Here is a 26,671-nt window from a genome sequence, read left to right as displayed (position 1 = left end):
ATGCATGATTGCCAACAAAAGTTGACAGAATGCATTGTCATCGACAACTGCCGCGGTTCAGCTCGATCAGATGTCGGAAAGTGGTTTGATTTCCACTTCCAAGATTTGCATTCGTTCCTTCACGAAAAAAAAATCTAACTTCAAATAGAACTATTTAAAAATACAAAATGGTATAATGGCTGTTGGTCCGTTTTATCCACATTAATTCTTGGTGTGTCGATGCAAAATCTTATTCTATTTTCGTCACAACTTAGTTGTTTTTTGCAAATTTAAGTTATTGTGAATTGTACCAGATAATGTGTATATATATTTATAAAAATAGTAAATAATCTATCATAAGTAGTTTCCCCAGAATAGCTAGTACATAATATGTATTCACAGAAATGATTTTTTTAAACATATCCTTAAAGTTACGATGGCGTTCAAGAGGTTAAATAGAGTAATTTCACAAATTAGAAAAATTTGTAGATTATGTAATGATTATTGTATAAAAATGAGCAAAAAACCCTATTATTATTTTGTTTACTTCAACAAGGAAACTTCCGGAGAATTCCATATTAAAAACAGTCTGGGAGATTTCTTTGCACTGAACTGGAAAATATTTTGTTTAACTAAATAATCGGACTTTGGTTAAATTATGTAATGTTAAATGCACTGAATTATTCTAATTATTACATTTTTTGTTTCAAATCAGCACCTACTAGGTGAAATAATTTGGAAATAAGGATTACTTCGCATTCATTTAGCCAAAGCTATAAATGCCTTACATTCTGTGTCAACAATAACAGAATGTGCAAAAGGAGTCAAGTCGAAAAATCACCAATCACCAAAAAATCAAAAACTTTTGGAGAGAGCAAATATGTACTAAATTTGGAACTCATATATTTCTTTAATAAGTTTCGTCAAAATGACGAGCAATAAATGCAAATCTATCTGTATCTCTTGATTGCTTTTACTGAGAGTACAGCTGTCAAATTAGTGGCCGTCGTCTACCGAGAGTATAGCCGTCACGTAAGTCAACTTAGTGACCGCTGTCTATTGAGAGTATAGCCGTCACGTAAGTCAACTTAGTGACCGCTGTCTATTGAGAGTATAGCCGTCACGTAAGTCAACTTAGTGGCCGCCGTCCACCGGGAGTACACAGTACAGAGTACAGAGTTTGATTTTAAAAGATTATGATAAAAAAAGGTTTGAAGCTACAATATCAAGATTTTGCTCACTAAAATAATGCAACAGATTATCAATAGATGTCTCTATTCTCACTTTGATTTATCGACAAGCGATAGTAGTATTTTCATGTTGTTTCATTACAGAATAAAATAATTTTTCGATTCTAATTTCATACTCTGAACGAATAACAGCTTGTGACCAAGGCGTCCTTCTGTAATATTATTATACTGGAAATGATTGAAATAATTGGACTGATTAACCTGTTATAATAGCGCCATTTATTTAACAGTATGTTTGTCTAAATTTTCTGTTTGTGGAAACCGTTGGGGTTCTTGCTCTGCCAGTTCCAGGTGTCGGCGCACATGGCGTCAATGTCTCGCGTGGCGCTCCAGCCCAGCTCGTTCTGCGCACGCTTGGCGCACGCGTACGAGGACGCGATGTCCCCCTCGCGGCGAGGAGCTAGCTCGTACGGTATGCTCCGCCCGCTAGCCGCGCCAAATGCCTTTACCATTTCCAAGACGGAGTTGCCTTTCCCGGTACCTGAAAATTTCAGATTTAAAAAATGAGATCCCTGAGGCGCTTGAATTGTAAAGCTCGTGGCCTTTTACTGTGTTAGGATGCTAAAATTGAAATTGTTGGAGCCGAAGAAGAAAAACCTTGTGAAAAAAATGGTTTTTGTAATTCATTTTCGGCTACAACATCAATAATGTAACACTTAGGGGGTATTTCACTATCTCTGATTATGTTCTGACTAAGCACTAATCCGCGGATTAGTCATTTTTTCGTTTTCACTATATCTGAATAACGCTAACGCTCGGGTTTAAGTTCGATTTGACTAATCAGTGCTCGAACTTCACGTTAGGCGCTATTCCTCGAATCAAAGATGGCGTCAAAACATTCTGAGTTTGACAGCGGAGAAGTGAGTCGAATTTTGTTGCGAATTATTATGGATACCGAGGTTTTTGATTTACAGAAGCAGGTGAAAGGGCGGCGATGCGAAGGCCGCGAGTTTTAAGAGCTCTAATGAATTTGAATGCTTGTATGATCCATCCTGAATTATTTGATTGTGTTCAAAATAAGAAACAATGTATTAATTTGACACGAATCTATCTAAAATGACCTGATAATCAACATAACATAACCAAAAAAATGCACACTTTGCGGTGTGCGGACTGTGACGGGAAACTTGTCAATTGGCGTTGACGCTAGCATTCCATAGACATTGTGGCAAAACATGACAGGCGTTGCAGTAGATGGGGTAACTGCAAACATTTTGCGATGTTGCCAGACTATTTCGAGTGTTATCTATCCGGAAGCTCAAAACAATGGTGAAACGGTCGCCGTTGAATAACGAAGTTATTCTGATCTTTAAAGCTAGCCAACGGATAGCTAGTCAGATATTTAGCCCGACGTAGTGAAATACCCCCTAAAAGTCACTACAAGCCATGTCTGCGGAGAAACCAGGTAAAAAAGTGATAAAATTGAGGAGATCTGGAAAAAATGCAAGTCTAATGCACTCGATTTCCCGAATAAAATAAAATTTTTAGGGTAATGAGAATATTTATGAAGCAAAAGTGAATGGTAGAAGAACTCGGGGACGCCTGAGGAAAACATGGCATGATCAAGTGAATCAATTATTTGAGTCCAAGATTGGGAAGTGCCTGGCTATTCCGATCTTACTATCAGATACAATGGCTAATGCCATTTCAAGCGACCTTTCGATTCTGAATGGTGTCTTTTACGAGGGCGATACTGAGAGTATGAAACATCTATCACTCTGAACGTGGTGAGGCAGATATGGAACCTTACCCAGATTGAAAGCCCTGAAGCCGGTGTAGTCTGGCTTGAGGATCAGCTTCAGGGCGCTGACGTGTCCCACCGCCAGGTCGGTGATGTGGATATAGTCCCGCACTCCGGTTCCATCAGGAGTCTCATAGTCGGAGCCGAAGACCTGCAGCTTGGCTCGACGGCCTACCGCCACCTGGTGGTGTCAAAATAAAATTATGCTAAAATCTTACAATTTACGGCACAAATCTTACAATTTACAGCAAAAATCTTACAATTTACAGCACAAATCTTACAATTTACAGCAAAAATCTAACAAATTAACAGCACAAATCTTACAATTTACAGCAAAAATCTTACAATTTACAGCACAAATCTTACAATTTACAGCACAAATCTTACAATTTACAGCAAAAATCTTACAATTTACAGCACAAATCTTACAATTTACAGCACAAATCTTACAATTTACAGCAAAAATCTTACAATTTACAGCACAAATCTTACAATTTACAGGACAAATACAGAAACAAAGGGAGATACGGCATGGAAGCGTGCCAAATAACACCTTATTACTACCAACTGCACCAACTATCAAAGCGGCTATGCGAAGATAGAAATGTCTACGGTTTATAGGTAGAAACAAAGGCGGCGCACCGTTGTGTATAGATGCAATTTTATCTCATTTTGTTTAGGAATCAAACTGGCTCTGTCTGTCGGCGCAGATGGAGAAACAATAGCGCATGTTTGCTTTTACATCCAATAGATGGCGCTGTACCACATGTGACAGGAAACAAAATGCTTTTTTTAAAAAACAGTGCCATCTGTTGGACAAACATGCTTTTGTTTTTAAATAGCGCCATCTGTTAGACGTAAAATCAACACGCGCTATTGTTTCTCTATCTGCACAGCCAGACTGAGCCACAGCAAAGCGTGGCGGTATACAGCTAGTATATTTATAATTATTTCAGAAAAACGCCACATAATATATTAACCACTCAGAACATTAGAACGTCAAAAGACGTAAATATGATAACAGCGGTCAAGACATTAGAACGTCTTTTCACGTAAACGCGCGAGATTTTACAAAAATCGATTTATTTTCATCACTAGTATACGGATTGACATGATTTAGAAACAGAGTATCGATAATGAATAACGCTACGCGTCTGTATTCAAGAATATCTATGGAACGTAGAGTTGGATTATCTAAGCCGATTGAATCTGTCATCTTGTTTGTTCATAATTTATTGCGTTTCTAAATAATTTATTAAAAATATTTTAGTTTGGACGGTTAATATTTTGAGGTGACTAATAGTTTTTAATTATATTTCTTCAATATATAAAGTGTTATTTCTTTATGATACTCAGAAAAAAGTACATTTTTCAAGGCTTTGAAATAATTGTAAGCGATTTTTACATATTTTTGAAGTTTTCATAAAATGCATATTTAGAAACGCAAATGTTTACGTAAAACAACACAATTCGATAGTGGATTTCATAATCTTTCCAAAACATTTTTTAGAATGAGGCTACGTTTCCCAAAACGTAAGTTATGAAGCTTTTAGCAAAACTCGTAAATAACACAAAAATTATCACGTTTTGACAGTTCTCAAAGGAACACATAGTAGATAAAAGTCTTTGTCTGAGAGGTTAATACTAAATTTTAGTAATATTCAAATGAATGGGAGATTACACTGAGAATATCATTATCTTTATCTGTTACAAAAAAGAAAGAAAATAATACATTTATTATAATTAAACTAGAATGTATACAAAAACTATAAGTATTTAAAATGTTAAGAGATAGATTAAGCCAGTTTGAATTTATATATTTTCAAGGTACAGTTGAAAATGTCCACATCGCGTGGCGTGTTGAATGTTTTGCAGATAATACTTATAATGTGGAATACTGAATATGTACATCAATAGATCCGGTATGGAGTTCAGGGCTACCAAATGAAATCCTTATTATGATAAATCAATAACACAGTTCACAATTTTGTATAAGAATAACTCATCAGTGATTTTTCTACGTTTAGTATTTTACGTGTCGGGCGTATGAATCAGTCTACAACTGCGGTGCAAGGCGATGGGTCGAGAGAGTCCAGCTAGAGAGGTCAAAGGGTCTCCCTTAAGGCGATGCACTACGTCGTGTAGTATTTTAAATTGAGCCGCTATCAATAACAATCCTTACGTAGATGGCGATAAGGTTTAAATTCCCGCTTAACACCATCCGCCTGTTTTGATTTATGCAAGAAAAAAACATGGCCAAAAAGTGCCTTTTATTTTATTTTGTGGATGTTCAGGCATAAATATTTAATTTTTTTTCCATCATTTTATAAATAACTTAAATTTCCACATTATACAATAAAATCATAACCGAAAATGGGTTCGTAAGTAGGAGATTTTGAACTTTAAAGCAGTTTTCATAGGCCTTATACATTATTTTTTTCTGGGTTTATAAAAAGACTTATCTAAAAAATACTCGATTATTTCAAAGGCCAAGATGTATTCTGCTCGCAGTATTTAATTCAAGCATCTGAAAAATTTCTAGGAGACCAAATTTTCAAACCAAAAACACATGATTTTGCATTACTACGTATGGCATCGCCTTAACCAGTCTCTTCCGATCCGGCCCACCTCGCAGTAGGTGGGAACTGCTGCTAAGTCACCAAACGTAGCAAACCACTTAGGGTGACCTAAAGCAGGGGTGCTAGTTATCTAATAAATGGTGAACGATGTTGGCGACATGCCTTGTATTAGCAGTGCAATACTAATAATTAATAATTTTTCATGGTTAATCTCTCTTGTTTCTATTATCTATGATATAGACCTTCAAATGGATTTTGTTGTGTTTAGTGATGAGATCTTTTCTCCATCTCCCTCCCCCCCCCATCAGCCTTAAAACATACCCCAATTGACACCAGTCAGTTGTGCAATATTCACGTGAAAAAAATGTGTTTACCTGAGCGATGTACGGCATGAGATTGTTGGGAATACCCGCTGGGTCCTCTCCGATCTCTCCCGACTCGTGGGCCCCAACTGGGTTGAAATAACGAAGAGATATCACGCCCCAAACCTGCGGAAGTAAAACATACATTAGATAAATAGACGTGTAGGAATCGGACTATGGTCATGACTTCGTACATTGCTGAAGAATCATGCAACAACATGTCGATTACGCAGAGTGTATTTATTTATCTTCCAAACGTTTTCTCTTGAACTCGATGCGCCGTCAGCACTCTGGGAAATTCCTCCTTGCAGATGATATTCAGCAATCGGTTGGTAACCCAGTGAATTCAATGGATCAGCATATTAGCAGATACTGGCTTCTTGAGTTTGATGAATTCCATATAAAATAAAATATCTGCCCCGATACTCCGTAGACGTTATAATTATTGAATCTGCACAAATCTACATTCCAGGGTTAACGTCGCTCTGCTACTCTTCATAAAAATATTGCAGATGAAGTGGCTTGGCAGAGGTTCCCAAACTTTTTTGCCCCATAGACCACTTGCCAAATTTTTTTTTCTGTCTGCCGGATATTGAATTTTCCTAAAACTATTAACGACCCATGTGATAATCATTTATTTTTTTAGTAAAAATATTACCTTTCCTTGTCTGTCCAACAACCGGGTGGCGGTATAGTTGCTCTGTCTTTACACTGTGCAGACAGGGGCACTTTTGTGAGGTATTACACCAAATGAAAATGAAGCAGGATAAACAATGGGAATTTCTTTCTGTAGCTGGCCCTACAGAACTGCCCTAAGTTCTTTGTTAGTGCTTATTCCGGTCAGTTCTTCTTGTCACATGATATCCGATTCTTCAACGTTCCATTTCCATACTCAAAATGTCCTCAAACTTAGTTTTGAAGTCTGTGTGAAGTGCATTTAAATGTTGAACATCATTATTACCCTGGACGTTTTTCAAAAACAAACTGGGGAACTAGCAAAATTCGCACCTTTCAATGTGCAACGTTTTGCATGAATATATTAATTCTGACGAGAAAAGGAACATAGGCTCTGTTTATATACCTCAATTAACAACTTTACGAAATATAAAAACATGTGGCGTCGAGAGAAGAATCCAGATTTACTCATTAATAGTAAACAGCTCGACCTACTTACGTACTTGCAAATTACAACCGAGGACTTATCGTAAACAACGCGTCCTACCTACGACAATACGTTACAAGTCGGTCTGGCATATTACGCCAACTCGCTAAAAGGTTCTAGCCTATCGCCTACGCGTAATAGCAGAGCCAACGAAAGTTCCAGTACGACCCAGTCTGAGCGAGTGTCTCCGTATTATTTGCGATTTCACCTACCTACTGTTGCCGTCGGCTGTACCGTATAAATAAGCCCGACGCAGCGAGCAGTCAGTCAGTCATCAATCAGCCGTCAGTTAACAAGGCTCAACGAGTGACAACCGGGGCGCCTCGCGCCCCCGCGCAGGTCGATATTCCCGGCTCCGCCGGTACACAATCATGCACTCCATCGGGACATCATCATAGCGCCTTGGCCCCGGCCGCCGTCCCTGGCCAGCGCTACACGGATCATAGCGCCCTGGTTCCAGCGCATCTGACCAGCGTTTCATCCATGCACCATGACCACCATGAGGACACGCAGCATTCTCACTGGTCTACGCACATCCCGCTCAACCGCCTACAAGTTCCACCGCACCTTCGGCCTTCCCGTCAGCACTGGAGTACCTGAAGACCCACGTTCTTCACCAGTGCCTGACCGTCAACGAGTCCGGTCACCAGCGCCCGGCGTCGACTCACAGACCCGCGCTTGACCAGCCATCACAGCCTGCATCCGGAGAATACAACATCAGTCCTACGTCATCTCTCAACACGGCTATCTTGACTCACAAATAAATACTGTGACTCTCACAACCTCTTTCATTTTGTGTCTCTCACCCGATCCCCAAAAATACAAATATCAAATAAGTAATTTCTCAGTCTATTATATTTGTGTTAGGTCTATTGTGTCAATTACGGAACTCCTAAATGTTCACTTAAGGTAAATGGGGGTCCGCTCATATGTACCCCAATTTGAATCTCGTGGACCCCCAAATTTTGGACCCCAGCAAGCCGATATCGACCCCTGGGGGTCCATATAGACCACTTTGGGAACCACCTCTGATCTAAACGGTGTTACAAGGAGAAAACACCACACTTATATTTAAATCTGGCAGTTAACCACAGAAGAATTAAAATGTGCTCCTTTATGAAAGCAAAGGTTCCAACGATTAAAAATTTTTATAAAACTCTGTGAATTTTATATTAATTATTTTTGCATTAAATGACAATAAATTGTGTAATTAACACAATATTTATTTATTGTTTTTGTGTTTAATTCGTAGAACTCCATTTATTTTATTTTTTTATTTTAATGTAAATCAAATTTAATAATATTATTAGATTAAATTTATTTGAACAATTATAAATCAATAAAAGAACCAATGAACCTAGTATAACATTAATTAATAAAGTAAGGAAAATTATTTATTCCCCGCTTCTAAGTATATTCACAAAACCTAAACAATATAACACATTTAAATAAATTAATAGCAGCCACATCATTATTAAACAATTAAGATAACATTATGTGGGGAAAACAGACTTCAAAATACCCCACAGAATATGAAATTTACTATCACAATTATTTTATCAGTAAATCGGTTTAACCGGTAATAAATCATTTTAAATTGGGAGGGGGTAAAATAGAATCATATAAATAAGTCGTCTAAAGGTGGTTATAACCACAGTTTTAAAATGGCCTTGAAAGCCGAAACAGCTGTTACAATTACAAAAACCAAAAAATTCTTGTAGAACTTAATAATAATATTATTAAATCTATAAAAAAAAAATATTAAAACTTTATTTAATAAATCGTGGTTACAAAGAAAGTTGTTGTTTCATTTAAATTAATATGTCAAACCACAAAGTGATTGTTTTCTACCAAAATATAAAAAATAAAATTAAAATTAAAACAATATTTGTCTAATAAAATGCGTGTTTTTTTTTCTTTTTGTTATCGGTAATGTTAGTTACAAAAAACGTAAAGTGAGCATTTTTTTATTTTATTTTATGTTTGCATAAAAATAATATTTTAAAAAATGTGATTATTTCTAACAATATATTTAGAAAGCGTATTTCATCACCTTTCAAAAACAGTTTTTATATTTTGGATATATTCAGAAATATTCCATTTATTTGGATTTTATTGCAAAGCGGAAATAATCCGACCTTCTGACAGAATATGCTAGAGGCCTTAGGGGTTAAGATACTGAGTGCAATTCCAGAGGGAAGATGTTCAATTTCACAACACTGCCCAAAAGACCCTGTCGATCTGTACACTGTGCAGACTCTGGTGAGGTGTCATATAAAAATAAAAGGAGTAATTATTCTCCTCCCGCCAGGCAGGTTGGTCCTACAGGCAGGAAGATAGAATAACCTATGATATGATGATGCTGTCTAAGATAGTCATCAGGAATATGGAGACTCACGTGCTTCAAAATAGCAGAGTTCTCGATATAGCCTCGCACCAGTCTGAATGAGTGGGTGGCGGTATCCCCCTCTCTTCTGAGCTGCAAGTAGTGAAGTCCAAGGATGTCCAGAAGAAAATTCTTTGGGCAGAGCGATAGCACGGATAGTGGCCGCACTCCCTCGTGTAGAGCACCCCAGAGGAAAGAACTCCAGAGGCTGTGCTAGGAGAGGTTGCGATGGATCCCGATGGAGATAGGATGGGATTTAATAGCATAGTTTGATACTCACAGGGTCACTACTGCACAAGTCCTTCATGATCTCCTCCACAAAGTACTTGCTCTTGCCGTAGGGGTTGGTGCAGCCCTGTCCCGTGGGGTGCTGCTCGTCCAGGGGCAGGTACTGGGGCGTGCCGTACACCGTTGCGGAAGAGCTGTACACCAGCTTGAACACGCCATGCGTCTTCATCACCTACAGCACAAACACAGACAGAGAGACATGTTCAAATATGATACACAGCGCAGACCTGTGAAAAATCACAGATAGTCCAAATTCTTGACAAATCTTACATACTAATTTCGGTTGTCGGTGCATGTGTAAGTAAGATTAAGTATTCCTGCGTAATGCGTAAGGGGCCGTTCAAGTATTATGTAAGCACTATAGGGGGGCAGGGGGGTCTTTGCTTTGCTTATTTTTTATGACATGGGGGGGTGGGGGGGTCGAGATAGTGATTACGTCAGCACTGCTCAGCAGTAGTTATTTTTTTTTTACACATTGGCAACCCACACATTGTCTATGTTTGAAAACCGAATACATATTCGGGGATTCCCACTGTGTCAATAAAGTTTGTTTAAATGAATATTATGTGCATTAAAGTCCTCTATCCTAAGTCTATTTTATAAGTGCTGCTTATGAATCAATAAAAAAACAGAATACATTAACAGAAAAATGCATATAGGTACCAATTTTTACGTAAGCATGGGAGGGGGGGGTAAGAGCTTTGCTTACTTTTGGTGACAAGGGGGAAGAGGGGGTAAATAATTGTAATAAATCTGCTTACGTAATACTTGAACGGCCCCTAACAGTATTCAAGTTCAATAGAATTTTTAATAATCAAGCAAGCGATAAGTAGGTACTGATAATTCTTTGAAGAAGAAGATAATACAAATAAATCTAAATGAAACATGAAACAGAACAAGACATAGAAAAATAAAAAGGTAACGGTCTCTGTAGGGAATCGAACCCAGGATCTCTGTCCTAACAGGATAAGCCTGTGACCACTTGACAATTGGGACCTAATTATAATTACATTACGTTATTATTGTATATCTACATACAACTAATTTTTAAATGATTACAAAATTATAAACAATTTATTTGTATCCTTGATGGATAAACATATCTCTAAATAGTATAAAATAAAGTCTCTGTTTGAGCGTTTAGTTCTTCTAAACGACGCAACGGATTTTGATAGGGTTTTCACTATCATTTAGAGAATTTCTTCCTAAAAGTTTACAATACAATACATGCATATTATATGTATAGAAAGTAGAGAAAAATCGATGTTTTATAATAGTCATAAAATAATATTTTCAGGAGCTTATATTACTAACGCTAGCTAAACCTTATGAGATACATCAAAATAATGTACTACGGAATTGTAACTAACTAACTAACCATCACGCCGTTTCTCCGCAGGGGTAGGCAGAGAGGACGGACCGCCAAACAACTCGATCTTGGCACACATTGCTTGCCTCATTCACATTCACACATACTCTTCTATTATTCTGACTCTTGACATGGCCCGACTCGAGTATCTGATTCACTTGGTCGTGCCATGTCTTCCTCGGGCGTCCCCGACTTCTGCTACCATTCACATTTGCATCATATATCCTCCTTACACTCCTATCTTCGCTCTACATGCCCAAACCATCTAAGCGTCCCTTTCTTAATCTTACTCATTACGCTTACATCAGCCTTGCACTCTTTGCGGATCTCCACATTCCTCACACGATCAAACATGGTTTTACCACACATACGCCTCAGGGATCTCATTTCAACAGCATTCAATCTACTTTCATCCTTTCTTTGCCAGTTCCATGCCTCACTTCCATACATCAAGGTAGGTACCAGCACTTCGTTGTGGACTGCTAACTTCGCTTCTTTGGACAATTTTTTGTTAGCGCCAACTGCGTTCAGTCCTCCATTAACGTAATTACCTGCATTTACCCTTCTTTCAATATCTCTGTCAGCTTTCCCATCTCTCGTAAACATGCTTCCTAAATACACAAACTCATCCACCTGCTCCAAGTATTCCTCATTCACAACTATATTGCACACTGTTTTCGTCTTCTCTCTTTCAAACACCATTACTTTAGACTTACTTACATTCATCATTAACTCATTCTTCATGAATACTTCGTACATCCTAGACACGAGAGACTGCAGATCATCCATACTATTAGCAATCAGCACCGCATCATCAGCATACAACAGGCAACATACTTTCAGATTACTCAAATTCGCGCCCAATCCCACCTCTTTCAATTCTTGCATACAATTATCCATGTATAGATTGAATAACCACGGTGACAGACGCAATTGCCTGAGTCAGATTCGTATTCACTCCATACTTGGACAACACCTTCCATAGCTTTTTCCTGTGCAGAAACGGGCAGTCCATTTATAGGTTCCACTATCGTAACAAACAGATTGCAATATTTAAAGCATTTGCAACAGGTGGGAATGCTGTGCTTGTTCTACCGATATTACAATGGAGGATGCTTCGAGAAACTAGCGTCAGCACTGGTGCACAGTCGGGAAATGATTTTATGATACTTTCCGAAAAGAAATGAGTTTACACATTTTTTAAGTAAGTTAGATAATTGACATGCAAAAGTATTTTTATATGTATTTTTGAAATATACAAATTGTGACATTTGAGATCTTAGTTTCCGTCACTATGCATAGATGGCTCTGGTGATACATAATAAGTAACTAAGAAAATAGATCACTAGTTCTTCAGTTGAAATAGGCATATGAGGCTATCTCAAGGTCAGAAAGACTTTACACTTAAAAGAGAACGGACATTAGCCTCCTGGCAGTCCAATACACTTGTCACATTATAAGGAGTATTTCAGTTCAATAAAAATCATCAAACTTCAATCCAATCATCACCTAATTACACCATCTCTAGGGCTGGCTAGTAGACGATTTCAAAGAAAAAAACTTTTTTTTTACTTAGAGTTATAATTTAACCTCCCTCCCTCAACTTTAACCCTTTCCCTGCGGGAGACGCACGCCTGCGACGCACTGTACATGCCCTGTACGCGGGAGGCAAATCTGTGCGACGCAAAGTTTCTTCGGCGTTATGGGTATGAAACATGCTTGAGCACGGTAAAACTTATACTCCTAAAAAATCTCACATCTTTAAACTACTGACATCTTACGATATTTATCCATAATACGTATCCTAATCATGGATACAAAGATTTGAAGGGATCTTCCAACTCAGAGCGAAAAATGAATCAGTTTGAATTCTTCCCGCGTCTTTACACACGTTATTGCGCATTTTATAAGATTCTCAAACAGAGACGCTCGCCGTGTAGATTACATTGGAATTATTGTTTGCTTTTTCGTGGATATGAACTATTTTAATTACAGTGTACATTCATCTGATTTATCATATTTTAAAATAAGTTCAGTTACATACATTCATTCAAACTATTGAAGAAATATTAAATTTCGTCAGTGTTAGATTATTTTCAAATAAAGATACGTGGTTAAAACTTTTTTTTAGTGAAAAATCAAGTGTAAAGTTGTACAAGTTTGACTTTTTATCAATTTTTGAAAGTATTTTTATTGCCAAAATACAAAATGTCGGGTCGTTGTCTTAATGACGAAGAAATATTTGGTGCTACTTTAGAAATAGATTCAGATTTTGAAATTAGTGACAGTGACGTCGATAATAATTGCGAAGCTGCTGAAATACATGAAATCCATGATTCTGCCGTTATGCGTTGAGAACTGTTTCAAAATTTATCACGATAAAAAAATATATTAAGTGATACATATTTACGGTGACATAATAACAGAAAAATTATTTCATTATTTTTGTAAATGTAAGTGTAGTTATTTTTTATTACATGAACCTTTTTAAGTGTAGCAATATTTCATGTATCCAGTCAAACGCGACATCGCACCCATAAATCAAGCACTTACATCGCACCACAGTTGAAGAGCTCTACTCCGGTATGTTTATGCATGTGTATCGTTATCCTTGAAATATTAACATGGCCGCCCGGGTATACCGTATCAGTTACATTATACTTCGAATTTTTATCAAGTCCCATTGAAGTTCGGATTGTTTATTTATACTTGAAAAGATAATTCAAGACATAAGCGACGTATTTTTAAAACAAATTTTAAAATCCATGCGTGATTATTGTTTAAAGTCATAAATTAGATTGATGATAAATAGCCCCGCGTGTGAACGAAGTGATACAAATTTATGACGCATAGAAAAGGTTAAAACATAAAATAAAAAAAATTGATTCAACTGCGCCAAATCCCGATTGGTTAGGATCGACATAAATTTTTATATTAACTGCTTTAATGCCATGCAATTTCAGAGAAATGAGTTTATTTATGCCTGATTGCCACCAAAATAATATAATAGAATGCACTGTCATCGACAATGAGCCTATAATTATTTTTATAGTTAATTTTTGATTCCAAAAATTCCAAAGTTGTTTAGGAGTTTCATTTCAATAAGACACCGTGCTTGTTGTGAAGGAGTTTCATTTCAGTAAGACACCGTGCTTATTGTGAAGCAGTTTCATTTCAATAAGACACCGTGCTTGTTGTGAAGGAGTTTCATTTCAGTAAGACACCGTGCTTATTGTGAAGCAGTTTCATTTCAATAAGACAGAGTGCTTGTTGTGAAGGAGTTTCATTTCAATAAGACAGAGTGCTTGTTGTGAAGGAGTTTCATTTCAATAAGACACCGTGCTTGTTGTGAAGAAGTTTCATTTCAATAAGACACCGTGCTTGTTGTGAAGAAGTTTCATTTCAATAAGACACCGTGCTTGTTGTGAAGGAGTTTCATTTCAATAAGACACCATGCTTGTTGTGAAGGAGTTGCATTTCAATAAGACACCATGCTTGTTGTGAAGGAGTTTCATCTCAATAAGACATCGTGCTTGTTGTGAAGGAGTTTAATTTCAATAAGACACCATGCTTGTTGTGAAGGAGTTTCATTTGAATAAGAATCATCACAACACATGTCAAATAAAATATTTATTAGGTGTTCAGTGGAGAATGAAGAAACACGCACTTAAATGAAAGTCACACATAATATGTAATAATTTAACGAAACTATAACCGACGGGAAAACATCTGTGTACACAATATTTATTGATGTGATTGACAGATAAATGAAGAACACCTTTATTGTTGTCATTGAGTATCCCATTATTCACTTGCAAGGTAATGTAGTACATTGTCATTCCATAATTAATATCTATTAATGACTAGCGGTCTGTCAGGGCAAATAGGGAAACAATAGCTTGTGTTGCTTTTATGTCCATTAGATGGTGCTGTTTCTCATAAAAAACATGTTTGTTCAACAGATGGCGATGTTTTAAAAAAAAAGTATGTTAGTCCAACAGATGGCGCTGTTTTTCAAAAAAAGCATGTTATTTACCTGTCACAGGTGACATCGATATAATATAGTCATTTAAAAACACAAGCGTATTCGAATGCAACGTTTTGTCAAAATTTCAAAGCAATCAATCGATGAATAACTTTCGGAGATTTAAGATTTTGAACAAACGAACATTTACATTTGTATTTATATAAATATCTAACTGATATCTTTAAATAGTATAAAACAAAGTAGCTATCCGCGTCTGTCTGTTTGTGCGCTTAGTTCTTCTAAGCTATGCGACAAATTTTAATAGGGTTTTCACTATTATTTAGAGAATTTCTTCCGGAAGGTTTGTATATATATATATATTACTTACATATTGTATTTTATAGAAAGCAGAGAAAAGTCAAGCAATGCCGGGTAGAAGTAGGCTAGTAATACATAAAAAATTAGAATGCATATGTTTGTGCTCCGAAATAAAAAAAAAACAGTTGAAGATTTCAATGAAAAGTTTAAACTTTGTTCTTATTAGTGTCAAAAGTGTTTAGAGAGTGGTTTGAAGAGTAATTAGAAAAGCTATTATAAAAGTTATTTTCACATCACTTTATGAAAAATATTTACTAAAAAATTTGCAAACCTTGACAAATATTTTTCAAATGCTTTTTCAGCAAATCATTTCAAATTTTTCGGGAACGCCTATGGTAAATTTTTGTATGCAAAATGAAAACGTGATATTCTCTCTTTCTAACACTGCATAAATCATATATCGCACCGCAATACAAAATGAGATAGCATGAATTTTATGAGTCCGTATTAAGTTGGGAGAAATATTTCCCAAAAAGACTACAAGGGTGTTTGACGTCTGGAAAAAATATCTCCAAAATTGCTTTTGGAGTTATATGACAAGTGGTTTGTCTCTTTGTCGTCTCTCACAGCCTAAATTACGGTTAGTTTAGGTTAATCAGATGGTTACCTCCAATAGTACACTGGACCCAGTGATGTTGTTCTGATAGTATGTTAGAGGAATTTTACAGGACTCTCCAACGGCTTTCAGGGCGGCAAAGTGGATAACGCAGTCGATCTTGTGCTGAAATTACACATAAAACATTGTTATAACAAAAATTCATCAGAAAATTTACAGTCAATAATGTTTCTAATGATGGAACTACCCTAGAAAACCTATGTAGCATCTCAATTTAAGAGTTAAATCCTTTATATGTAGCATCACACTTGAAGAGTTAAATCCATTATAATATGTAGCATCACACTTGAAGAGGTAAATCCATTATATATAGCATCACACTTGAAGAGGTAAATTCATTATATGTAGCATCACACTTGAAGAGTTAAATCCATTATATGTAGCATCACACTTGAAGAGGTAAATCCATTATATGTAGCATCACACTTTAAGAGGTAAATCCATTATATTTTCTCTGTGTCATAATAATCACTAGTCAATAGGATGCATAATCTGGGCAACAAGTTTCGGGGTACTAATGATATATTTATTGACTCCATTTATAGAAATAAGCGTAATCTATACAAGCACTTTGTTGAATCCTACAAATTATAGTAGCATTGATAATGTAGCTGTAGAGATTAAGAAAAAAACAGAATGAAGGAGAAAACACCAATCTTTATATTCAAATCGAGAAGTTAACCACAGAAGAATTAATATGTACACCTATGTAAAATCAAAGATGATGACTGCAATTTAAGAAAAATTTGTAAAACTTTGTGAAATTTTTACTAATTATTTTTCTATGAAACCATAGAAAAGTGAGGTGATAGTAGTGTTCATAACACATTTGTCTAATAAAATGTTTATTTTTCGTTATCAATAATTTTAGCCACTTTTAAAACTTTTTATGTTTGATTTAATAGTTTTAATATTTCATAAATGATGTGTTAATTTCTAATAATAAAATTTGAAAGCGAATTACATCACCTTTCAAAAACAGTTTTTAGTTTTCGGATACGTTCAGAAAAATCACATTTATTTGGATTTTATTGAGAAGCGGGAATACACACAAATTCTCCGACATTTTGACAGCGCATTTAAAAAATACAACAGTCAATATGACAGAGAGGCCTGAAGGGTTAAATAAATTAACCGCTCAAAATGAACCCAGTCTGTAACACAAACAATCAGCAAGTCCATTAGGTCGAAGATCAACGAGCGTTCGGTCGAGGTCAAATCACGGGAATCTAATTAAATGTTTGCACCGAACAGAGATTCGCTAGAAGTGTGATCTATAATACCGATTTAAAGATAAACTGATGACGCCAGTTTGCATAAGACTCCTAGGCCCCAGACAGGTTAATGAGATTGATTAACTGTTCACGAAAGAATTTCAATTTTCAAACATTTTTATCAATTTCCGCAGAAGTGTTTTTCTCTTCAGTGGACCTTAAGATGATTACAAACTATATTAACCTAACCTAACCTAACCTAACTTAACCTAACCTAACCTAACCTAACCTAACCTAACCTAACCTAACCTAACCTAACCTAACCTAACCTAACCTAACCTAACCTAACCTAACCTAACTAAACCTAACTAAACCTAACTAAACCTAACCTAACCTAACCTAACTAAACCTAACTAAACCTAACTAAACCTAACTAAACCTAACTAAACCTAACCTAACCTAACCTAACCTAACTAAACCTAACCTAACCTAACTAAACCCCCTTCCTAATAAACGTGTTTTAAATATTATGATAAACAACCGTAGATTATTAATGATTTTTTATGAGGTGTGTAAAATTTAATTCATTTTTATTAGTAGCGCTGAAATAACAAAATAAAAACAAACAAAGAAATGCGATGTGGGCATGTTTTACGATCCAAAAGTCTGATCATTCATTGCTTAAATTTCATAATTAGAACTGTGTTGTATCGGTTTAATGATAATTCAGGACAATAACAAACCAATAAACTTAACCTAACGTAACTTATTTAACCTAGTTTTTTTTCATCACTTTTCAACAGCGCGTACTTGGAAAGTGGGCGGTAAGACATAATAATAATAATTGGATGACTTGTATAGCGCCGTTTTTGTGCAAAATCACCTCAAGGGCGCTGTACAAACTTATAATACATTTCTACAGTGATCTATGTTATTACTTAACTATTTATGGAGAAAATATACAGTACAATACTTACCTGATAGGTCACTTGAGATTAACACTTAATTAACATTATCTAATTGTTTATTGGCGAAATTTAGATACAGGATTAAGGACTTAATTGAAAAATTGAATATAACTGGACTTTCTCTTAGGAATGGTATATTTAATTTAAGGGTACGACAGCTTAAAAAGGTAAGTTTTTAGTTTAGACCTGAATTCTGTTGGACTTGTTATGGATCTTAGTTCCGGAGGGAGTTTATTCCAAGCCTTCGGCCCAGATACTCCGAAAGCGCGATCACCAAACTTAGTATTTGGCTTGCGCTTAGGTTCTATCGTTGATGATGTTGCTGATCTGTTATGGATCTTAGTTCCGGAGGGAGTTTATTCCAAGCCTTCGGCCCAGATACTCCGAAAGCGCGATCACCAAACTTAGTATTTGGCTTGCGCTTAGGTTCTATCGTTGATGATGTTGCTGATCTAAGGGTTGACTGCCTCAGACCAGTGTTTTCCGGGACGCATAGTTCAGAGATGTAGGGTGGGGCCATTTCATTGATGGATTTAAACACCATCCAGCACAATTTGTACTGGATTCTTTCAGGGCACTTGAGCCAGTGAAGGTTACGAAGGTGTTCTGAAATGTGCGAATATTTTGAAACCCCGGTTATGAGCCTTGCTGCTGCATTAAACACTGATTGAAGTTTGTCAATTAGATATTTTGGAAGGCTGGCATAAATGCCGTTGCAGTAATCGAGACGTGAGACTACGTAAGAGTTGATAAGTAGTTTTGTTGCTTCTGTAGGAAGGTTTCTTCGGACAGACTTGAGTTGTCTTAGGTGAAAAAAACCGGTGCTTACAGTCCTATTTATTTGACTTTTAAACGAAAAGTTTGAATCTAAATTGACACCAAGAAGTTTGACTGTTGTTTTTGGGATGATATCGCTTTTAGTTTAAGATAAGTTTGTGAACCTTATCTGGTAGTCAACGGAAGATAAATAACCAACCAATCTTCTGGATTACCGAATCATTCCTAATAATAAAATATCTCGGCGTTGAAATCGATGAAAATCTTCGATGGGACACTCACATAAATAGCATTACAAAGAAACTTACAAAGCTCATGTACTACTTTAGAAACGTACGCAATATACTAAATAAAAATGATCTATATAAAGTCTACTATGCTCTTTGCCAATCACGCATAGAATATGGGATTATTGGATGGGGATCTGCCTCAAACCTTCAATTGAAGCAGCTCGTTAAAACACAAAAAGTAATAATAAAAATAATCCTGAAAGTACCCATAAGTACTCCATCAAAAGAAATTTTTAAAAAATTTAACGTGTTCAGCATTATAAAACTGTACTCAAAAAATTCACTACTCAATTTTAAAGAAAAATATGAGTACCTTGCTGAACAACACACCTACACTACAAGGACGAAATCCTCAAATCTACTAAACATTCCAAAATTAAATACATCTTTCGGCAAGAAAAACCACTATTTACATGCTGTAAAATTATATAATGCCCTTCCTGTTGAAATTAAAAACACCATGGATACAGAAAAGTTAAAAAAAGACATCAAATTATGGCTAACTAAACATGAAGATGAAGCAATCAAATTTATGAAGTAACCCCAACGCAAACTAAAGACAACAAACATAAATACTTTTTGCTTAATTTATTTTATATTTTGTGGGAACCAACAAATTAGAAGATGAGAAAATCATGATCAACAAACGTACTACAGTCCGCCTCGGAACAGGAATACCTAGTGAGGAGGACTGAGAACAAAATACATAACTTTATATTTTTATTTTACTTAATATTGTATCTTTTTTACTTAACTTTATATTGCCTTTAAATAAAAAAAATAAATATTTAGTTTGCAAGAATATACATGATTTTAGTACTCACATTGCTGAAAATCCTCGTCATCTCTTCGGCATTCTGCATGTCCGCCTGGTAGAATGTGACCGTGCGTCCGGTGAGCGTCTCGACGCGCTTCAGCGACTCGGGCACGTCGCCCTCCTTGTCCATGTACGCATTGCACAGGTTGTCCACGGCGATCACGCTATAGCCCGCGTTCAGCAGCTCCAGCGTGGTGTGCGAGCCCACGTACCCCGCACCGCCAGTTACAAGGATCACGGGAAGGGACATAGTTGACGCTAAAACAGTTAACCCATTGATAAATATGTTTTCATTTTTTTTATTTAAAAGAAATACAAACATTCCCGGGTTACGAATAACCTGACAATATTTGAAAATCTCCTACTACTATCACAGTAAGTGGAAAATGTTGCTTGTGTTGTGATGTAGGAGTTAGCCAGCCGAGGAATTGAACACACTACGCCTGGGTGGGACCCAAACGCGATGTCAACTCAACGACTAATTATTGCTTATAATAATTTATTATCCTTTGTGCTATGCATAAAAACCTTGTCTTATAAACATTAGTTTATCACTAAAAAAATAATGATCTATGAAGTTCAACTTAAAAAACATTAAATCACATGCAATGAAAAGCCAGAGTTGAAAAGGTTAATAGTACACAACAGCTGACTCTAAGCGAGCCCCACAATTGAATTTGACAGCCACCTCTAGTCTGGAGCAATGTTCCCTTTAAAGTGTGCGGGTGTGAGGCCGCACATCTTTTAAAAATTGTCCGCACACCCGTTTACATCCTCCGCACACATTTCGAAGCAGGTTCTTTAGTTTGTTAGCTTTTCCCCACTCCCTTATGGGCCGGTAAGGAATTGACATAAACTGGAGAAAAAAATCTGTATTATTCAATAGTAGCGACACAAATAATCGTTGTTAACTGGAACCAGCGTATAAGCAATATTATTAACCTGCAGTACTCCAATATCAACGAACATTATCGGGTTAGAAAACAGTTTTTCTTACAACGTACATTTTTGAAAAATGTAATTTATTATTTCGTTTTACAATAACTTGATTAATTATTTTATCTTCTCATTTATGTTAGCCTCTATCTTCTTTTTATATCTTGCACAGATAAGTTGATGGGCCGCATACAATAAAAAAAATAGAAGGAACGTTGGTCTGGAGCCAAAAATACCTGACCTGATTCATAAACGGACGATCCATTTGATAGATTACCCTATCTTAACAAACGAATTGCTTTCTTTAGAGCAGGCATCAGGTAAGAATGCCGTCCTTGTTCTACTGTATTTCAATGGAAGATGCTCCGAGGAATTAGCGTCATTGATCCCTTCGGCACTGGTGCACAGTCGGAGAACACGCCAAACGCGAGTCCAACGTTTGTAAACGGTTAAAAATTTCACGGAGAATGAGTTGCTTCAACAACTCGTTGTTTGATTTAACATCTCAGCTGTGGAATGTTTCCTACAACTTGGGTCACTCCTCCATTTTTTAAAAAGATTCAGCATCCACAAAGATCGCAGATGGATTTAATGTAATATTTTTTTTAATAACCCTAAGATATTAAGTTTTATGTAAACTAGCGATGAGTCGTTCATAAGCGAGCAGCACTATTCGTACGTATTCATAAGACTCCCGTTAAACCGCAAAACGGCTTAACTGAACGGTTACTCTTTTTTGTTGGGAGATATTTTAGAAAAATAGAGCTATTCAAATTATTCAAGTATTTGTTGTTATTACATACCCAGAGACGTTAACGGCATCTGACAGTCGGACATCTGGATTTGGACGTATGTACCTACACCTACTAACAACGGTGGAGTCGTATCGGGCAAGCACAGTATTCTCATTGCTCAAATACTCTGAGCTCACGGCTCCAGTTCAATTGAGTTAACTCTTTGAGTCGTACGAAATTATTGAGCTGGTACCATACACAAACTCCAATGGCTCGGAGGGCTTTGAAGCAGAGAATGGACGGTTATCTCGAGAGTATTTCCTCCTGGGGTAAAAATAATCTCGTTGAATTTAATGTTTCAAAGACCCAATCCTGTCTGATTACGTCTAAAAGGGATCCAAATGATAATCTAGTCTACTTCAACGGAAGCAATCTTCCGAACAGGCCTTCCATTGATATACTTGGTGTAACTATAAGTGACCAGCTCAGGTACGGGGGCTCCATCGAAGCCAGAGTAAAGTTGGCCTCTCTGAAGTTGGGCGTACTGTACAGGGCCCGCAGATACTTTAATAGTACACAACTGCTGACCCTGTACAAATCACAAGTGCGCCCTACTGTTGAAATTGGCAGCCATCTCTGGTCCGGAGCCCCTAAATACCTGAAAAAAACCCTAGACTCTGTGCAGAAACGGGCGGTCCGTTTGATAGATTCCCCAATCTTAACAAACGGACTGCAATCTTTAGAGCACAGGCGTCAGGTAGGTATGCTGTCCTTGTTCTATCGGTATTACAATGGAAGATGCTCTGAGGAACTAGCGTCAATGATCCCTTCGGCACCGGTGCGTAGTCGGGATACACGCCAAACGTGCGCCCCACATTTGTACACGGTTGACATTTGTCACATGAGAACGGGTCGCTTCTACGATTCGTTCTTAAGTTCAACAGCTCGGCTGTGGAACGAACTGTCGGCCTCTGTGTTTCCTCCCTCCTACAACATGGGACTCTTCAAGACCCATGTTCACTCCTTCCTCTCCACAAAAAGACCCTCCACACAGCATCCCCAAAGATTACATAGGCCCTGAGGGAAATAATTTTCTTCAGGGCTTCCTGTGTGGAGTTAATATAAAAATTTAAAAAAATGGCTCTCGTTCTTAATAAAATGAGTCATAACTAAAGACACCCACTCATAGTATTAACGATATTTTCGCGAATTAAAGCGATAAATGGTGTTTTTAGCGATAAATAAAAAGATTTTTTTTAGTCGCTATAATCTTGTATTGACAGATCGTAGAACAACATGACACACTCTACTGTAGAAACATGTGCCATGCTGAGATTCAATCAATAATACAATAAACATGTTTCAAGTGATTTTGCTAATTTAATTGTTTTTCCCCTCTTGCCGACCCCCATTCCTTGACGTTATCCTATTTAGCTATAAACGCTATGAAAACGCAAAATTAAAGCTATTTTTTCAATAACTAATGCTACATTTCTTAAAAATTAAAGCTATGAATGGGTGTCATGCTAGTCATGACCCTTGCCTAATGTAAACACAACGATTTTTATATAAATATGCATATTTACATAAATTTTTAAACTGTTTTTAATCCAACCCATCTGTAGATGCCAGATGTTAAAAATAAACAAATTAACCTCTAGATAACCGTTCGTGCTCCAGTGACAAGAATTTTTTCCCGCTGACAAACAGTTCATGCACTGCTGGCATTGATGTATTATACTAGATTAGCCCTGTCTAGTTAAATTCATTTTAAAAATAACGCCACGTAGCGTACGTCACAAATATGGAGATGAACTTAACAACCCAATTCTGTTTAAACTCCTTGTACAAGCGTTCAAACTCGTAAGCGAAACCACGGAGAATTTGTTGTCAAAGGTGTTGTAATATGGACATAATTCAAATTTAAATATTTGGAACTGGGTTATTTTTGTGGTTGAAAAAATGAACCTGCCCATCATAGCTGAAAAGCAAAATAGCTTACTCTAGAACAACAAAAGGTAAAACGCAATGCACAGTGCCCATTTCGCATTGCGACACAGTGCGTGGGCCTTTTCATAAATGTGCACGTGAACCAAACCAAAATTATGTTGGGGTTATTTTTAAATGAATATGCCGTGTCTAGTCTAATTTAGTCTATGGCTGCTGGCATTGGAATTTTTTGATATCCGATTTAAACCTATATGCCATGAGAAATTGCATAATTTTTTTTAACAGAATCGCCCACACTTGAAACACTTTAGAGTTCATTTTTGATTTGCCTCAAAAAGGGTCTGGTGTTCCAAAGGTTGATGTTTTTAATGAAAACATTACAAAGGTATTAAAGCGATAAAATACTTTCCTCAGTGGAAATATTCTTTGTCAGGAGATAATCATAGATAACTACATATTGTCCTTATCAAGTATATTATATTGAAAATAATCATTATCTCGGAATGATAATCAATATTGATTATTATCAGACGTTGCAGCATATAATATCATTTCAAATAAAAAATAAATAATATATCTGTAGGAAAATATTGCGTAAAATTTATAGAGTTAAGTTAACGACCCTCCACACCAACAACCAAATTCTTGAAAAGATTTGATTTATTAACTTTTTTTATATGCCCATGGGACTTTTACGTTGGGTACATTGTTGACAATTTTTTACATAAGAATTATAAACAATGGTTGAAAACGGTGACCGGGTATGTCATCAAAATGACAATTCAACACACCTACAAAAAGTGGTATAAAGTCATGAAAAGTGATGAAACAAAAACTAGGTTAAATAGGTAACTGTTAATTATTAAATATTTTTAATGACTCTATATCACTTTAGGTGTGTTGAATTTTCATTTTGATGAAATATCATGTGTTTTACAACTGGATAAAATAATAATAAACAGAAATTATCAGAAACAATATCTTGACATGAAAAAAAATGTTAAAGTATGTTTTAAACATTGAATTTGTTACATTAAAAATGTCAATATCATTAGTATATTCATTTGCCATGTAAGCGAGGAATCGGCAAGTTTACTATGTAATTTGTTTGAGAATGGTGGCATTGAAATAGTCCCTTATGCCTAGTGTGTCGAGTAGTTACTCTTAAATTGACTAGACTCAGAAGTTCAGAAAATTATAATCGCCAAATGCCTTAAAATGAATATCACAATTCAATTGGTTCTCTGATGTAACCGGGAAATGAAGTTAGGCCACATACACAGTTTGCAAATCGCATTTGCATTTGAAAACTGGCTAGCTTTTTTGCGTGATTTAATCATAGATCTCAACGAGGCAACAGTTAGTTGTATACCAGTATCAAAAGTCGCACAGAAAGAAGAAAAAAAAGGTCTTGTTGCATTCCGCTGCATGCTAAATAGGCAAAAAATTATAAATAACACATGGTTTCAACTTAATTATTTATTGGATAATTTGTATAGCGCCGCTTTTGTGAGATATCACCTCAGGGGCGCTTTGAAGGTTAGGAAATACGCCTAAATTATTAAAATAACCCAAACTAACACCCTAAAAACCTATTTTGTGCATATTTACTTAAACCCCCGACTTAAATATTTGTCTCCATTAGTTAATTAAGTTGAAATCGAGTGTTGTTTTTTTTAAAAGCCTTTCCATGGAGCGAAATTCGATAAGTTTACCGAATCTTTGAATCTCATATCGTAGGTTAGCTAACATCATAGTAATTCCCGGCAAAACTCACTCGTATTCAAAAGTGACAAATAAGCAATTTACTCCTATACATTACGAAAACTGCGAAAAGATATTGAATTAAATTTTAGATTACGATAAAAATTATAATACGATATTGATCTCGATAATCATAAAAGAAAATCGGTGTCCGGCATTTAATTATAGGGTTATTAAATAAGTTATAAAGCAAACACGTTACCTTGTCGAATTCCAACTAACAACTGAGCAAGTGTGATTAGATTAGCCTCGTTGGCTTGTCAGTAGTTTATTGTTTACACATAGCGCTAAAAAATGGCTTGCGTGTGCTTATCTCCGTTCTTCTGTTTTACGGCTCTCATGATAATGTTATTATTTAATTATCAGTATAAATATATCACGATCGCAGACGATTTACTTGATGGCCTGCATTTCGAGTGTGGTGGCTCGTGTTTCTCCCATAGTCAAATTTCCGCTGCTTTTTATATAGCCTAATATAGCCATTGGAAAATCGGGAATTATTTTAAAATATTCGAACCGATTTTTGGCGTACGTCAGATTTTCGTTTGACGTCTGTACAAGGTTGCCAGTGCGGAAAAATACGTTTTTTGTCAGTGATTTAAAAAATATATAATGCGACACTCATAAATAAAGTTGGCGAAACTGAACCATAAATAAACCACTCAACTGAACTAAGCTAGAACTTACACACACTATTTTCACTAATCACGGAAAAAATATTAATTTTTTTTTTATCATCTATCACAATGTTCAGTCACCAATATTTATTACTGCGCAATTTATTTACCCCCTTGACAGACGTGTTGTAAATATTACACGGCGCGTAGGGTCGAATAATTAATGAAATACTTAGCTTTATAATTCTTTAGGTAAGTACCTACTATACCATCGCTGAACAGACGCTAAGAATCTAGACGATTTACTATTAAAAACTGCAAATATGTAGGTATTCATGTTAATAATTTATTATTATTAGTAAATATCCAGATATGCTGGACATTATTTACGCACAAATTGACAACACTTTATATCAGTTTATTGACAACAAGGTAGGCGTCACATTACGCTATACGCATCATGGCGCGCATATTTCAGCATATACTATACTAATCAAAGTGTCCGGAGCTGGTAATAGTAATCACAA

General features: G+C 36.2%; 1 protein-coding gene across 1 annotated transcript; it reads right to left on the bottom strand.

Moving 5' to 3' along the window:
* Positions 1 to 232: 232 nt before the first annotated feature.
* Gale (UDP-galactose 4'-epimerase) lies at positions 233 to 26,107 on the bottom strand. Its single transcript, XM_089648554.1, has 7 exons — positions 25,730 to 26,107; positions 20,151 to 20,401; positions 16,069 to 16,182; positions 9,740 to 9,919; positions 5,924 to 6,037; positions 2,980 to 3,151; positions 233 to 1,710 (listed from the first exon to the last, which is right to left on the bottom strand). The coding sequence occupies exons 2-7, from the start codon at positions 20,391 to 20,393 to the stop codon at positions 1,469 to 1,471; spliced, it is 1,065 nt and encodes a 354-aa protein (XP_089504680.1). The 5' UTR covers positions 20,394 to 20,401; positions 25,730 to 26,107; the 3' UTR covers positions 233 to 1,468.
* Positions 26,108 to 26,671: the final 564 nt, after the last annotated feature.

Source organism: Hesperophylax consimilis, chromosome 28, assembly GCF_061612785.1.
Source record: "Hesperophylax consimilis isolate HC1 chromosome 28, BYU_Hcon_1.0, whole genome shotgun sequence".
Taxonomy (NCBI): Eukaryota; Metazoa; Arthropoda; class Insecta; order Trichoptera; family Limnephilidae; genus Hesperophylax; species Hesperophylax consimilis.
The sequence above is the reverse complement of the archived record's forward strand: the minus strand, read 5'-3'. Positions and strand labels throughout refer to the sequence as shown.